Here is a 17997-nt window from a genome sequence, read left to right as displayed (position 1 = left end):
TATATAGTATCGCTTTATGTGAGCATATATGCAATATAATATCTAAATTTTTATTGCTGTGCAATAATGCACTTTACTTTTTTGTAACGATAAAAATAATCACAAAGTTGAGATTTGCTATATATTAAATATTGATTTAGGATGTCAAATCAATAATATTATTGATAATGAAGTGTCCCCAACTAAGCAAGCCAAAAGGTACGGAAGCTTGTTTCCACCATGAAATAAAAAAATAGAAAAGGTAATTGTGACTTTTAATCTCACAATTCTCAATTTTTTTCTTGACAATTGCGTCTTATAAAGTCAGAATTGTGAGATCTATAAACTTGTAATTGTGTTACAATGTCCAATTGTGAGGGAAAAAAGATGTAAACACAATTGCAAGTTATAAAGTCAGAATTGCGTGATATAAAGTCAGAATTGTGAGTTATAAAGTCAGAATTGCGAGATATAAAGTCATAATTATAAAGTCAGAATTGTGAGATATAAAGTCAGAGTTGCGAGATATAAAGTCAGAATTATAAAGTCAGAATTGCGTGATAATGTCAGAATTGTGAGTTATAAAGTCAGAATTGCATGATAATGTCAGAATTGCGAGATATAAAGTCAGAATTGCAAGTTGTAAACTCGCAATTGTATGTTAAAATGTCCAATTGTGAGGGAAAAAAGACGTAAACTCACAATTCTGACGTTTTTTTTCTCAGAATTGCGAGCAAATCTGACTTTATAAGATGCAACTGCGAATTTATATCTCACAATTCTGACTTTAGAACTTGCAATTGTGAGTTTAAATCAGCAATTCTGAGAAAAACAGTCATTACCTTTTTTATTTTTTTATTTAGTGGCGGAAACAAGCTTCCATAAAAAGGCGACAGTGGCAAGGAACCCAAACTTCATTGCTGACAAAAATGAAAGAAAAAAAAACCTTGGGAGAAACCAGGCTCATTTCTCCTCTGGCCAAACGAACCAACTTATGTAATTATGATTCCAGTGAACTAGATGTCTAAAACACCCCATTCCCAAGTCCCTCTTTCAATGTATGTTTATGGGATTTGAAGCCCTGCTGGAGCTATCATGGACTTCAGTGGTAATTTCAAGGTCGAACGACTAAAGTGTGTACCAAATGTTCAATATATGCTCGTACGTGCCGGTCTAAGAATAACCGTTTCTGTCCGTCCTTTACAGCACAGATGCGTGAATGCTTAGCTGTAAGCAGAGATGATGTTTGCGCTTCCCTGTGGGATCTCGTTAATCTGATAATTACTGCAGATGACACTAGTGATGCTAACTAAAGGTCGTATTTCTGCTCCAACCTCTGACACTGCGGCCGTCTGATAAACAGGACGCTAATGTCTACCCACAGGAAATTTCATTACTCAGTTAAGTTTAATTTAAGGATCAACTTTGTCCTGACAGTTCCTTGTAATAAATAAAAATAGAGGCAAATTAGACAATAATTGACGTACAGTAAAAGTATGAAATTATTAAATTACTGTGTATAACATGCTGTAGATCAGGTCATTTGGTCTTGGTGAATTGGGTGAGAAATGTTCATTTTGATGTCTGAATTCAGAACTGTATACTAAAATAATCACACTATTTCTGTCAAAAATTCACAATGCAGTTCAAAAGTTTTAATGTCTGCAGTTTCTGTTTTTCAATGAAGGAGATGTGTGATGTTTTTTCTTATGAGTTTCACTGCGTAACCAACTGACCGCTAAATCAAGGTTGAATCCGAAGTTAAATTTCAATGGAGAAATCAGCGTGCCTGTTTGAATGTTAATATGTAACCTGACATATATAGAGGCTTATGTGAAGACAGATTGTTTGAGTTAGCAGTGGCCTTGTGTTTCACACCCACAGCAAACGCACAACCGGGAAACAGACCGCAGATATCCTGCTTATGGAGTCACGTTTGTGCTCTGACTGTCTTTGTCACAGACTCGTGACGTCACTCTGTGACTGATGATGGGTCGTGACAGGGAAAACCAGCAGCAGAAGCTTTTTGTTTGTTGCTGATCTAACTCCTGACATCTCCTCTCAGCATTAATCATTACAAGAAAGACAGCAAATGAACACTGAATTAAACCCTCAGGAGGAAAATTGAGGGAGAGTCTGAAACCATGCAGATGATTTCTAACCTTTATGGCAATGTTTGAGTTACATCAGCTTAAAATTGACCTTATTTAGGTTTGTGTATTCGGCAGATGCTTTATCTGGTTTTTATGTTGCTTGTTGCTGCCTTCTTGGCCAGGTAACTCTTGTTTGTTTTTAAATCTCAATGAGGTTTTAACTTGGTTAAATAAAGGAAAATGAATCCTAAGTGATTTGTGTTGCATTTAAAGGATTAGTTCACTTCAGAATTAAAATTTCACCACCCCCATGTCATCCAAGATGTTTATGTCTTTCTTTATTCAGTTGAAAAGAAATTAAGGTTTTTGAGGAAAACATTCCAGGATTTTTCTCCATATAGTGGACTTCACCGGGGTTCAACGGGTTGAAGGTCCAAATGTCAGTTTTAGTGCAGCTTCAAAGAGCTCTACACGATCCCAGACGAGGAATAAGAGTCTTATCTAGAGAAACGATTGGGCATTTTCTAAAAAAATAAATAAAAGTGTATATACTTTTTAACCACAAATACTCATCTTGCACTGCTCTGCGGTGAGTCACGAATTACGCAATCATGTTAGAAAGGTCACGCGTGACGTAGGTGGAAGTATTGATCCAGTGTCTACAAAGCGAATGTGCAAAGACTAAGTCAAACGCCCTCTACAAAAAAAGGTACCTTCAACCCGTTGAACCCCAGTGAAGTCCACTATATAGAGAAATGAAAAAATTTAAATTCTGTCATTATTTACTCACCCTCATGTCGTTCCACACCCGTAAGACTTTCGTTAATCTTTGGAACACAAATGAAGATCTTTTTAATGAAATCGGAGAGCTTTCTGTCCCTCCATTGACAGTCTACACAACTACCACTTTCAGGCCTCAGAAAGGTAGTAAAGACATCATTAAAGTAATCCATGTGACTCCAGTGATTTAACCTCAATTTTATGAAGCGCATGAGTGCTGTTTGTGCAAATAAAACATAGTTTACCACAATATTTACAAAATATTAATCTTCAACGCGCATTCACGCAACAATGTCTGTTCTCACATCAACACAACACACATGCGTCGTGGTGCTCTTGTATAAAAAACAATATTTTGTAAAGTGGTAAATTGTTATGTTTGCGCAAACAAAGCACTCGTGTTGCTTCAAAAAATTGAGATTAAACCACTGGAGTCACATGGATTACTTTAATGATGTCTTTACTAGCTTTCTGGGGCTTGAATGTGGTAGTTACGTAGGCTGTCAATGGAGGGAGAGAAAGCTTTCAGATTTCATCAAAAAGATATTCATTTGTGTTTCGAAGATGAACAAAAGTCTTACGGGTGTGGAACAACATGAGGGTGAATAATTAATGACAGAATTTTCATTTTTGGGTGGCTTTTGATCATTGGGCTACTTTTGTTATGCTGAACTGGCAACCCTGGTTGTTTTATCATTTCAAACTAACAAATCTTTTAGGATTTAGTTAAAACCTGTTAGTGTTTCAGTTTAATGTTTTGCAGTCTTGTTTTAACTTGTTTTGATATTTTGAAATCTAATGCAGGGTTTCCCAAACTTTTTGTCAGTCAAACCTCTTTGACCTAAATTATTCCCCTGAAGCCCCCGCTGAGATTTAAATGTAATATTTAAATCATTTAACAACACATTTGCATGATCACAGTTCTCAGTTAATGGTCACATGACATGCGGGTAAACAAATAAAATATTTTATCTTTTAGTAAGTGTTTTATTTAGAATTTTTTAAATTATGTATTCATTTTAATTTACATTTTATTTAATATTTATTTAATTATTAGCTTTTCATCAACTCAAAAAACCCTTGGAGTTCCCATGCAATGATACTTTTCTGCATCTGTATTTATATTTGCTTCTCTATATGTGTTTAATATAAACGTGATCAATAGCTTCATTTAATAAAAATGGAAAAAATTAACAATTGAAAATGTTTTTGGTATACTTTTTACAGAATGTCTTAGTAAAAAATGGTACAGCGAACACCAGTCAATACATAAAAGTAGAACAAAAATGACAGGGAAGATTGGCCGTGAGCGCTGCGGAGAGATTTGTTTACACAGCCGCTGAGATATGGAAAGGTAAGATGATCTGTGCGGATGCACTTATATGGTTATCTATAAGCACACGCTTCATTCAGCATGTCGCTGTCGCTTTCTCCTCATCTTTCATTCTCATCATCAGCTTTCTGAGCCCACTTACTGTAGCCGAGACCCTTCTGTGGGTGTGTATTGTCCTGTGGCTGTTGTTGTCGTGTTGGGCTGCACACAAGAGTGTCCGGGCTGAACTGAAATAGCTGTGCCTCTCATGTCCTGCTAATGTAATTAGAAGGCGTTTGCATTGACTGATAACAGAAGAATGTGTTTTAGCCCAGCACCTATTTTGGGACCGCCATGCTGCCCGGTCCTCGGGTGTCCTTGTCTTAGATCCAGTCGAACATTCAGTGATGAGGCTCATGTAAGCAGCATTGTTGTGTTTGCAAAGATGAAAAACAAGAGAAATACAAGTCACTAGAGATGTGCATTTTTTGGTCATTTTGATTTTGAGATTTATATATTTATTATATATTAATATATATATTTGGAGTCAGGAAGATTTTTTTTAATGTTTTTGAAAGAGGTCTCTTTTGTATGGAAGCTTGTTTACACCGCTAATTGAAAATAAAAAGTTAATTGTGACTTTTTATCTCACAATTCTGACCTTTTTTTCCTCGCAATTGTGAGTTTACATCTCGTGATATAAACTCATCTGTGTGATATAAACTCACAATTGTGCGTTATAAAGTCAGAATTGTGAGTTATAAAGTCATTATTGCGAGAAATAAAGTCATAATTGCGAGAAATAAACTCATAATTGTGAGAAATAGTCATAATTGTGAGATATTAACTCGTAATTGCGAGAAAAAGTCATAATTGTGAGATATTAACTCGTAATTGCCAGAAATAGTCATAATTGCGAGATATAAAGTCATAATTGCAAGAAATAAACTCATAATTGCGAGAAATAGTCATAATTGCGAGATATTAACTCGTAATTGCGAGAAAAAGTCATAATTGTGAGATATTAACTCAGAATTGCCAGAAATAGTCATAATTGCGAGATATAAAGTCATAATTGCAAGAAATAAACTCATAATTGCGAGAAATAGTCATAATTGCGAGATATTAACTCGTAATTGCGAGAAAAAGTCATAATTGTGAGATATTAACTCGTAATTGCGAGAAAAAGTCATAATTGCGAGATATAAACTCATAATTGCGAGAAATAGTCATAATTGCAAGATATAAACTCATAATTGCGAGAAAAAGTCATAATTGCGAGAAATAAAGTCAGAATTGTGAGATATTATGTCGGAATTGCGAGATATAAACTCATAATTGCGAGAAATAAAGTCAGAATTGTGAGATATAAACTCATAATTGCGAGAAATAGTCATAATTGCGAGATATAAACTCATAATTGCGAGAAATAAAGTCAGAATTGCGAAATATAAACTCATAATTGCGAGAAATAAAGTCAGAATTGCGAAATATAAACTCGGAATTGCAAGAAAAAAAGTCTAAATTGCGAGTATATCTCGCAATTCTGACTTTATTTAAAATAACTTTTCTATTTTGACATATTTTAAAATGTAATTTATTCCTGTGATCAAAGCTGAATTTTCAGCATCATTACTCCAGTCTTCAGTGTCACACGATCCTTCAGAAATCGTTCTAATATGCTAATTTACCATTAAATTTAATTTGTCCTAATCTTTGTACAGTATCAGTATCATGACTAAGACAGGCCATTTTTCATTCAAGTCTTAACAAGGAAAAATAATGATTTATCATGTCAGGTTAGACTGTTCAGTTCTCTGAGACGGCAGTAGCTCATGTTGGATAATTAATTTAGACCCAGTCCTTACAATTTTAACTTCAATTTTGGTTGCATGTTGTACTTTTCTATGGCCTTTTTGCCTTGTTAGATAGACAGATGATGATGGAGGAAGAGATGGCAGGAAATAGTCACAAGCCAGATTTAAACCTGAATCACCATATGACTACCATACAATAGCTCAACAATTTCCCATTCCCTATGTCTATTCGATAAGGCCAATTCGAGGTTTTAATATGTGCATCATAGTTCATTGTGTCAGAGCACATGCAGTAACCAATGCATTAAACCAACTAGTGTTTTGCAGTGCATTACACTAACTTAGTATCCAGTTAAAAGTGTTTGAAGTCGAAAAAGTTGAAAAACACAGTGTTCCAATTAGTTTTACATACATAAGAACATATTTTTCCTCTTTATTTTGTGATGCAATGTTTATGCAACAAACGAACGAATACAAGAGCGCAGTATCAGACCCAATAATGATGCCAGTATCGGAATCAGTGGATCCATCATTTGTGAAGTATATCCAGGGATAATCACCTCAGAGCAGTTTGGCACTTGTGTGGGTGGACAAAGTCAGTACAGCAAATGTGGAAAAAGCACTGAAGTTTAAAACTTTATCATAATAGTCCTCCAAAATGCTTTCCCTGGGAGCAGTGCTATAAACATGACTAGTACGAATAATTTAGAGTGCTAAATTTTGTGTTAATTTCATCCTGCTGTGAAACCCCGTGAGGAGGGACTTTGACCGAAGAGCAGCACATTAATACTTGATCTGAAAGGTAAATTGATAATGAAGACAGATGTTGACACATGACAAGAGAGCATGTCATTATCGCATCTGATAGCAGATCTTTTCAGATTTGTTATCTTTCTTATCTACTTTCACCTTTCTGGGCTGGTTGTATTGTATTTGTAAAGTGGATTTAATCTAAAGCAACAAATCAGGATGTCATTCATTTCAATAAGAGTTCCCAGCAGCACAATGAGACTCCAGTGTTGTTCAAAAAGCATTTTCTTTCATGTTCTGCAAAGTCATAATGGTTTGGAATGATGACAAAATGATGACAAAATTTTCAAATGAACACTTAAGCATCTTAACTATCTTAACCAGAAAGACTGTGTTGCTCAAACAGCTTCAGTTTAAAGATTGGTAAACAGCTTGACCAACACCAAACCAGCATGAACTAGCACGATCATTTTAGTAGTCAAGTATTCAAGTATTATAGTATGTATGAAAATACTTAGGGCTGCCCTCGACTAAAGATTTTTCTAGTCGACTAGTAGTCGTTCATTTAAGCGATTAGTCGACTAATCGTGCATTTATATTAATAAACCATATAAATCATAATTTATATGATCACCTATATATTGGTTAATACATAGCCTAATCAGCGCTCACATAAAGCTTGCAGCAGCACACGGAAAACTTAATGATTATGAATGTGGCGGGAAAAAAACAGAAGGAGACTGTCTGAACATTTTAATAATTTATTGATAAACTAGTGTTTTGTGTGTTTTCGGCTGCAGTGATGAAGTCGACGATGGTGACTCGTCATCTCCGCAGTAGTGGATGCGCCCATATGCTCGTTTCATTATTACATAATCTGAGAATGTTTGTTTTAGATTTAAATCAATTAATTTAAAAATAGACATTTCAAGCTTTCTAAAGATATATTTCTCGTGTCTGTGAGGCAAGTATATGCTGAGTTTTGGTTGATTTTCGTGACGCACTCAAGTTCACTTGAGACCGAGATGGCAGAAAGCGCATCCTGTTTGTTTTCATTATTTTACAAAAACACAACATTTTGTTTTTATTATGAGTTTACAGAAATAAAAGCATTTACAGTTTCGAATGTAGGATTATTCTTATCTGTATGACAAAAAATGATGGAGTATTTCAAGTTAAATGCAAGTGATCGCACCGGCGCATCCACATCATGCAGTAAGAGTGATCTCCACACAAACACTTGGATATGTGCCAAATAATCGCACACATTTATCTAGGCTAATGTTAGAGTGAGCGGACTTGTAAAGTTGCTACTATTTACATGTTTCAAGTAATAAGCCATATTTGAGATTTAATGCTGCATTTTGGATTTAATGGCACAAATACCACTAAATGAACTACTGCAAACCTTAGTAAATCATGTTGCATGATTCATTTAAATTCTCTCCGCCCATAAATTTTGCATGTGACAGGGAAACTCCTACAAATGCATATGCAATAAGGTCAAGCACAAAAATTACTGCCCACCTTTTCATTGCTAATTTCTCACTGTGTATCTTTAGTAAATCCTGACAGTAGTTTTTAACTCCCAAAGAGGGTTTATGCTGGTGCAAGTTGTTAGCAAATCTGGCCCATAAGAAGTTAGGAAGCTGAAAAGTTGAGAGACATAACGGTGCATCTTTCTTTTCACCGTATTCCAATTTGTTTTGCAAATTTCTTTATTTGTGATGCAAAGTTTATGCAACAGACGTACGAGTACAAGAGCTCAGTATCAGACCCAATAATGATGCCAGTATCTGTATCAGTGGATCCATCATTTGTGAAGTACAGTATGTAAAACTACACTCCTAAATGTAAAGATTCCAAAAATGGGTTTTTGCAGTGATGCCATAGAAGAACCATTTTTGGTTCCCCAAGAACTTAAAGGGGACCTATAATGTCCCTTTTACAAGATGTAATATAAGTCTCTGGTGTCCCCAGAATGTGTCTGTGAAGTTTCAGCTCAAAATACCCCACAGATCATTTATTATAGCTTGTCAAATTTGCCCCTATTTGGGTGTGAGCAAAAACACAGTTTTTGTGTGTGTCCCTTTAAATGCAAATGAGCTGCTGCTCCCGGCCCCCTTTCCAGGGGAGGGCGGAGCTTTAACCGCTCACGCTTCGGTTGATCAACAACAACAAAGCTGGAGAATCTCACGCAGCCAAGATGAGGATTGTCAGTAACGGTGTTCAGCCTTACATTGTTCAAACCGGAGTCGACACTGATGGAGAGACTCAGGAAGAAGTTACAACTTTTAGAATGAAACTTATATAAATTGGATAAACTTATAAACTAATAACTTGGATAAATTTATGTAGTTGCTGTGGAGTTGCTGTGGAGTTCTTCTCTAAAGCAGCCCAACATGGCCTCACCCCCTTTGTTGCGTGTTCTCGGGGGCAGGGTTTATGTAAATTTTGGGGTTTGTGATGTCACCAACCCGGGAAGAAGCTCGTTGTAGTCCCTACCAGCCATTTGTTGTAGTCCTTAAAAAGCAATTTCTGTAAAAGAAAATATCGGTAACACTTTCTATGAAGACCATGCTTATAATGATTTATAGTCATATTTATACTTATTCATAAGTAAGTATTACTATTCTATAAATATATTTATAAAGACTCATTAAGATCTATACTGCATTATAAGAACAGTTATAGATACATTTACATTATTTTTATAATTACTTATAAGCCATGCATTTGCTTTTTCAATGTGCAGGCGCATAAGCCATTATACACTGATTTATAAATGATCACATATAAAATAGTTCCAGAGACACTTGTTTGCTGTATCAACTAGTTATTATGTCTTTAATGCCTAAAGTTTGCATCGGAGGTAATGAATGGTAATTTTGATTTGTTAAAATCTATATCTCCTCAGCCATATGCATGGTATTGCTTATAGCAGTTTGGAATTATACTTTAAAAATATTGCTGCAGTGTTTTGCTAGTATGTAACATTAAAAAAGTTACTTTTTTTTCAACTGTTTGTATTATTGATTTCTTATTTTTTATTACAGGAATTGTTGTTCATTAGTTACATTTACAAGTAAGCAACTTAAAATGCAAAATGAGCACATATTCGTGATTTCTTAACATTTGATTTATGTTTTCACTTTACTTAAAGCCAACAATGATGCATTTATAGAGATTAGTAACTATTATTACTCATAAAAAGTATTTATAAGAACACAACACTGCTATTAATAACAATATATTCACTAATTTGACAGAAATAAATCTGAATAAAGAATCATTGTAACTATAATATAACATTATAGCAATGCAAGCTGCATCTTTATAAATACATTCATGGAACCATACGACGGACTAATTAATACTTACAAATCAGTGTATAATGAATTATGAACATGCATTGAAAAGGAAAATACATGACCTATAAGTAATTATAAAAATAATATAAATGTAACTATAACTGTTCTTATAATGTGGTATGGGTCTTAATAAGTCTTTATAAATATGTTTATAAAATAGTAATAATGCTTATAAATAAGTATAAATGGAGCTATAATTCATTATAAGCATGGTCTTCATAGAAAGTGTTACCAAAATATCTCCCTTTAGTTTGAAGAATATTTAAAAAAATCTAAAGAGACTTTTGTGCATTGAAAATCATGGAACCATAGATGCCAATAAAGAACCTTCATTTTTAAGAGCGAAGTGTGCACTAAAGTATGATTTTTCTATGAAAAGTGGTCTCTAGTGCTCTTGTTTTCAGTACAGATCTCTTTATAAGTCCCAGTCCAGAAGTGATACACACAAACACAGAGGTCAACCTCGCCGCTTGGCTTCAGGCCAGAAGAGAAGAGAGCGGAGTGAAGTCCATGACAAAGGAACAGTAGGTTTTGCTGTCTGGCCGAACTCCAGCTCTCATTACAGAGCTACATTGCATACCTATAACCAAGAAACCTTTTGTCTGTCCGAGCAGGTCTGCAAAGGAAAACAGAAGCCCAGAAAGCCCAGCTTGTGTGTGCGTGCACAAGAGCGAGCCGAGCTCATTCAGGAGTCATAGAGTTAAAAATAACTTTATTGCGGATCATGTTTTGGAAGGAGGGATCTACTTCCCAGGCTAGGACGGCCTGCCATGCAGGGGCAGCACATCCTGAGTGTGTGTGCATGCGTTTGTGCATGTGCGTGTGTGTTTTTGTGGCAGTGGCAGGAGCACGCTGACTTCACACACACAAACGCACTCTTCCACGGGCCTATCCTGATGGTGTCTGTCCTGTCTTGTGCTCCAGATGAGCTGCTGGATGTAACCTGGCTCCATGAGTGCTATGAATGACTCCCTGGATGAGACACACACCTCTGGCAGCCTCGGGGAGAAAGCGGCCATATTTCGGGGAGCGAGAGGCAGTGGGAACGTCGTCGGGCCAGCCTTCATCCCATTGCGCTCGCCCTTGCAGCCACCCAATGCTGCGGTCTCCACGCTCTTCAAGGGGAATAGGTAGGACACACACTTAATATTGCAACTGCATGCAAATGTCCGTAAAAGTGTGCATACTAAAAAAAGTGATTTTCTTATTTAGTATTTTTGCCTTGTTTTCCAGTACAAACATCTAAACATTCTTAAATCATGATACATGTACTTGAGAAACAAAATAACATGATAGTAGGTCTTGTTTTCTGAAAAATGTTTCATGTTTTAATGCTTGAAACAAGAACAAATATCTGCCAAATGGGGCCAGAAAAACAAACTTAATTCAAAGGGAAAACAAGATTATTTTTCTGACCCCATTGGCAGATATTTTTTCTTGTTTTAAGCAACAAAAAAAAAAAAATCACATATCTTATGTCATTGCGCATCTCCAGTAAATGTATCTTGATTTAAGAATGTTTAGATATTTGTACTGGAAAACAAGACAAAAATACAGAGGAAATCATTTTCTTACAGTGCATGTGTACACACTGTATAATAAACAACTTCAGGACACTAGGTTCCCCACGTCGATACCGTACCTCGTTTCCTACTGGTTAATCATTAACGCGTCAGATCGGACAAGGAATAGTGCTGCCTTTGTGCTCTCTGCTAGGTCTGTGAAAACGGCGTAGACTTTGTACCTGTAAACAGACGTTCTCATCAACAGCACAGACACTGGAATCAAATCAAGCACCTGCTACTTTCCAGCTCTAGGGAGGAATCGCGAGTCGGAGGCCCGACTGTATGTCACGTCTTCTGCGTGTTTGTGATACGGTAGCTCTGAGATCATGGCGGTGCAGCTTGAATGCAGCCCTCGAAGGAGGACTCTGAAGTGTTTATTTGTGCCGTAACCAACAAACAACTGAGCTCACTCATATGTAGACACACAAACAACTGAATTAAACACATTATTAAACACATATTCAAGTCAAAAATATGATCTAATTTCACTGAATCAACCTAAATACATTCATTTATACCAACAAAACTAGATTTACATTTACATTTATTCATTTAGCAGACGCTTTTATCCAAAGCGACTTACAATTGAGATTCAATTCTATGGGTTAAAGGCACAATATGTAAGATTTTTGGATTAAAATATCCAAAAACCACTAGAACAGTGTTATATATTTTGTTGACTTGTGTAATTACAATATCCTAGATGTTTCCCAGAATGTATAAATCCAGAGAAATAAGCAATTTTAACCAGGACACGGATTGTGTCCATGCGTCGCCTATCAATGACATCATACCCACGTTACCCTCGGTTTTATTTTGTAGAAACCATGGAAACACCAAAGACGCTTTAATATATTGTGTGTTTTATTAGACAGGTGAACAACTGTTTGGATACATTCATCAACAGAAAACTAATCATGTTATATAGCCCAACACAGAAAGTCTTATTGTTTAAATCTCGTTTTCTTGATTTACAGCGAGTACCATGTTTTACCATGGCTAATATCGAGTAGCATTATAACAACTTTCAACACACAAATGTGTCTAATATGATAAAACAGCTCTGCGTTACCCCACATATGCTTGACCGGAAGAAGCAGAAGAAGCGACTACGGTATAATAAAAATTTCACTGCTCTCGAGATGTGTGTCGCGCTCGTATCTCATTAGCAATCGCTTCAGCATCCTCGTTCAACTCCAATGGCTTTCAGCCACACCCTGCTTTATACTACAGTAATGTTAATAAATCTTTAATACATTAGCTCATCCATTAATATGATTTCTGCCCGAGTCTCATCGGATTCTTTTCCACCGGCTGTAGATGTGAAGAAGGCGTCATCAAGCTACGCCTTTGTTTTAAATAAGTGACCTCTAGTGGCGAAAAATTACATATTGTGCCTTTAATTCAGATAGGAATAGATAACGATTGCAGGTTATCACTTTTTACAGTGAAGTAAGAATTTTTACAATCATAAAGAAAAATAGGTATAAAGGCTGACATGTGTTGTGAAGTTTTAGAAAATAATTTTCAGGAAATATTTTTATGACAAAAAATGTAATGCATCTAAAGCCACAAGTCTGATCTTGTTATATTTCAAATCTGAGAATGATATCTGTAAAACTCTGAGATATATATTTTTTTAAACCATGCCATGTGACTATTTAGAGAAGAGTCAAAATCACGTTCTGGGTTGAAAACAGTTGTGCTGCTTCATATATTTGTGGAAACTGTGATACATTTTATTTCATGATTTTTTGATGAACAAAAAGTTTTATAGAAGTTAAATAGAATTATAACATTATAAATTACTTATGAATGTGGCCTTGTTGAATAAAAGTAGTAATTTATTTAGAAAAAAAATCATACTGATGCGATAGTATTCATAAATATAATGTGTGCTTCGAAAAGTTTGGGGTCAGTATGTTTTTTATTTATGTTTTTATTTTTATTTTTTGAAAAAAAGTAATACTTTCGTTCAGAAAGGATGCATTAAATTGATCAAAAGTGACAGTAAAGGCTTTTATAATGTTATAAAAGATTTCTATTTAAAATAAATGCTGTTCTTTTGAACTTTCAATTCACCAAAGAATCCACAGAAATCTGAAGCAGCACAACTGTTTTCAACATTGATAATAATCAGAAATGTTTCTTGAGCAGCAAATCATAATATTAGAATGATTTCTGAAGGATCATGTGACACTGAAGACTGAAGTAATGATGCTGAAAATTCAGCTTTGATCACAGGAATAAATTACATTTTAATCTATATATATATATATATATATATATATATATATATAAAAAACTTTGTGGATATTTCTTTTTGCAAGCTTCAGTGAATAGGAATATAAAAGCAGTCTCTCTCTCCCTCTCTCTCTCTCTTCAGTCTTCTCAAGTATCCATTCCTCCTCTTTGTTGGGCGTTCCAGCTGAAATAGAGCAAAACACACACACTGACAAATGAGTTTGCAGCCACTGCAAGTTACTCTTTATACACATTGTATTATGTTCATTGTATCAAAAGGGAAAAAAAGCCTAGCACTATAAAACTGATGCATTAAAAATTACTACAAAATAATGATGTTCATATTTAATTCAGCATATATAAAAGGCAGTACGATAAATAATAAAATTATGTATTAAAACTTTACAATTTAGCATTATTTGTTTCCTCATTAAATTAATGAAAATGCGATGTCAGGATTAAAATAATTCAAAAATCTCTTAATGGTCCTACAAACAAGCTTCATTTTCTTTAAGCAAACAATATTACTTTCAATTTAGGTGGTGAAATACGACCCGTGCATGTTCTCGACGTGTTCTGTGAGATTTACCCATCAACAGAACTCTCTAAACGGATTATAAATAAGCACATGATCACGAAGCTTCAGACTGCCGCTCCTCGCTTTACACCGGCCCTCCGGGGATCGTTCAGGTACAGCCGATGAAGTCATCTCTGGCTGAAGACTGTGTTGCCTGGGAGACGGAACTTCAGTCATCCAGTCTGTCATCATATGACATCAACCTCTGCCTCACACAGCTGCTGTCTGCTGCGCTGAGAATGCAGATCGTCTGGTTTATGAAATGTCGTTCGCGTCTCACATGCATGATAAGTGCTATTTTGATGCCGCTAGTTTTCCCTGAGGAGGTAAATTTGAGTTTTGCAGATGTACTTTGTGATTTCACACAGGGTTATTATCGTTAACTGAAACTAAAACCATAAAAACCTTCTTCATTACTTGAAATAAAATATAAAAAACTAGTTGCCAAGGCAAGTTGCCAGGTTAGTGACAAATTGCCCCCCCCCCCACCAAAATAGGGTCTCCATTAGGACCCCACACGATCCCACTGGTTCAAAACAAGCGGCAACCTCCCCCAGTTTCTCTTGAAGCCAATACGGAAGTGACTTAAACTGCTATTCATCGACCGCTAGGGACAGGCTCCAAAAGAAAGCAGAATCTCATTGAGTCCCATGTTAAAATGGCCAACTTTACAGCAGAAAAAAAAACATGTTTACAGCCTGGATCAAATTGTGGTTTTGGTCTATACAGCTAATTTTGCCCTTCATGACAACTCTGAGGGGGGTGAATTTTTTTATAACTCATCCGTTTAAATTATATTAAGTCTTAAAGTTCTGCATAAATAAGGGCGTGGTCACTTGAGTGACAGGTAGATTGCCGCTGCTGTCTGTGAGCCGTCATGTTACCTCAGCTAATTCCATCCGCTGAATTTGGGATCTCTGCTGTGTTTGTGCTTTTTTCGGGATTATTTTATACAATTATAAAATAATAATATATACAATTATAAAATAATATGGCTTGCTGCGTTAATGGTCGAGACTAGAGACAGATGTGCATATGTGTAGATGTGCACGCATGTGAAAGATAAACACACGTTGTTGGCTAAAAGTTTTGTTCGTGAGTCTGAGATTTACTACAGTGACAATGATGGGAGGATATAAAACTCCGACAGCACTGCTTGGATATTTAACTGCTGCATTTTGAAAAATTATACTTTGGGCGCGGACTCATTTGTTTGTGAGATATATACGATCATGCATAAACGCTGCTCAGGTTGCATAATTCCTTAAAGAACGATGATAGAGAGCAGATCATTCAGAAGAAATGTGATGCAAACAATGGATAATATATCAATATTTCATGGATTTAACGTTTTTGTGGACAAAAAGTACTGTTTTTTGTTATTCAATGGACACTCATGGACATTTTACCCAAGTGCAACGGATTGGATTCATTTTGCGATCTCTATTTCATTATAAAGGTATGAAGTCCCGTTTGATTTTTCATGTTGTTATTTGCACACCCAACACAAATTACAATTACTGGTGCTGGAGCATCTACATCGTAAAAAAGACACCGTAGATTGACAGTATACGTTTAGAACTTTCAAATGATATAACTTAACTTTATTAATATTTTAGATAGTATCTAACATAGTTAGATAGCTTCTTAGCCTGATAACATGATCACGTCGAGCTAGGCGGGCGTGGTTTCAGTAACCAACCACGTCCCGCCTCTTTGCCCATTTTCAGTTATCCGGGAGTGATGCGCTGCTAAGATGCCAGCGGCCTCATTTTCGCTTCAAAAATGCTCTTCAGAAATCTACGGGTGACGTCACGGACACTACATCCATATTTTTTTTACAGTCTATGGTTCAAAATGCTTTTAATAGGTACTCTCTTTAGCGCCTGTTTACAGTTTCTACAAAATCATGTTATGATAAATGCTGTTTCAACTACGTTATAATGACCATTTATGTCTGAATTAGTTAGCTTATGTACTAGCATAGCATAGAGATACCCGATTAGCTTGATAGCTTAGTTTATACACGCATTTGCACTTACCCTACATGTATTCACAATCATATTTAAAGTAATTATGTTTTAAATTATGTGTTAAATGTCAGAATTTTTCAGTTATAAATAAAACAAATAAATTATGTTCAATTACTCACTTAATAGGCTATTATAATTATTATTTATTAATTAACAGTTGATCAAGTGTGAGAAATTATGTTCAGTTGGCTTTATTATGCACTAATTTGTTTTCTTATGCATTATATGGAAAGCTATACGGGTATTTTAAATAAATATCATTCAGATGGCAGTTTGGGGAGACCCGATTTCGAGGGTGGACCCGATTTTTCATGACAAGTGCTGCAGGATTACAGATTTTAGTAGGCCAAAACCTGGAAATGAGTTAGCACTTCTGGCTCCATTGTCCTGAAGTTTATTAAATGGGTTTTTGGATGAATGCTTGAAACAAGGTATGTGAAAACAAGCTCAAGATATTTTGCGGTTTTTATTCTACGACATATACAATACCCCCTTGTGATTTTAAATCTTTTAAAGCTTTTACTTTACTTTTACGGTCGCTAACAGTTGGCTAAATGGGACTACAGAGGTTCGTCCGTGACATTAAATAGCATCACGCCGAACAAGTACGCTAGTCTGCTTGTTGTGTTTATAATCACGCTTTTGCAATGTATTCTAACTCAAACTTTCAGGGAAAATGTTTTTGAAGCTTAAAGGTGACATTGAAGTCATGTGACCGCGGTGTGTTTCATTTATAGCCTACGTTTAGCTTTTTACTTCTGGCAATTGTTTTTATGCTTCAAAATTCATAAAAGTTGTGTTCATTTGTATCACGATGAATAAAACGTGTAAGATTCATAAACTTTTTTGGTCACAAAGCTTATAATCCAAAAGCCAAATGTAAAATCCTGTTGGGTTTTTGTCATGGGAATAAGGATGATGTCATTGTTTTTATTCATGTCTCTTATCACTGGTTTCTCTTTCTCTCCTCAGGAAAGGTAGAGAGGTGGATGATACACAAATTGGACCCGTCCCAAATCCCTTCCCAGAATTGCTGCCGTCTGCTGTCTCTCTAGTGTCTGAGTGTCTGTTACCCTGGACCAAAACCAGTGCGACTCAGGTGAGGCATACATGATTTACTCAAGCCACTACTGTTCAGAAGAGCTGCTTCGCTGTCTATGGCCTACATAGGGAGCATTATGGGATTGGCTTCTCTTTGGAAGTATTCTTAGGTGGTGGCCTACCTTTTGGAACAGCTTTTGTGTCATAAAATGCTGCCTACGTAGAAATATCACTAGTTTTTGGAACAGAGCCATAGTGTATCATATCAGGACGCATATATGCATTTGCTTTGATTGATAAATTAATGGTTAAGCGATTGATTGGTTGACTGATTGATTGCTTATTTGGTTAAAAAGTCCAGGAGCCAAAAGAAACTTTCCTCACCTTAGTCTTAGTTTGATTCCCAGTCAGTAAGTACATTAGAAACCTCTAGTG

The 17997-nt window shown here is 35.7% G+C and overlaps 1 protein-coding gene across 3 annotated transcripts in view; it reads left to right on the top strand.

Annotated features, from left to right (window-relative positions):
- Nucleotides 1-17997, top strand: part of grb14 (growth factor receptor-bound protein 14) — an 85780-nt gene that overhangs the window by 7786 nt on the left and 59997 nt on the right. For 2 of the 3 annotated variants that reach the window (XR_007931566.1, XM_051905166.1), the window contains exons 1-2: nt 10544-11232; nt 17494-17620. Coding sequence is in view for 1 of the 3 variants with exons in the window: in XM_051905166.1 (XP_051761126.1) it covers nt 11054-11232; nt 17494-17620 (306 nt within the window). In the remaining 2 variants the exon portion in view is untranslated. Of the gene's footprint in view, nt 1-10543; nt 11233-17493; nt 17621-17997 lie in introns of those variants that run through there. The other variant, XR_007931567.1, reaches the window with a different exon arrangement.

The sequence above is a fragment of the Ctenopharyngodon idella genome, chromosome 9, assembly GCF_019924925.1.
Source record: "Ctenopharyngodon idella isolate HZGC_01 chromosome 9, HZGC01, whole genome shotgun sequence".
In the NCBI taxonomy this organism is placed as follows: domain Eukaryota; kingdom Metazoa; phylum Chordata; class Actinopteri; order Cypriniformes; family Xenocyprididae; genus Ctenopharyngodon; species Ctenopharyngodon idella.
This window is presented reverse-complemented; position numbering and strand designations above follow the sequence as displayed.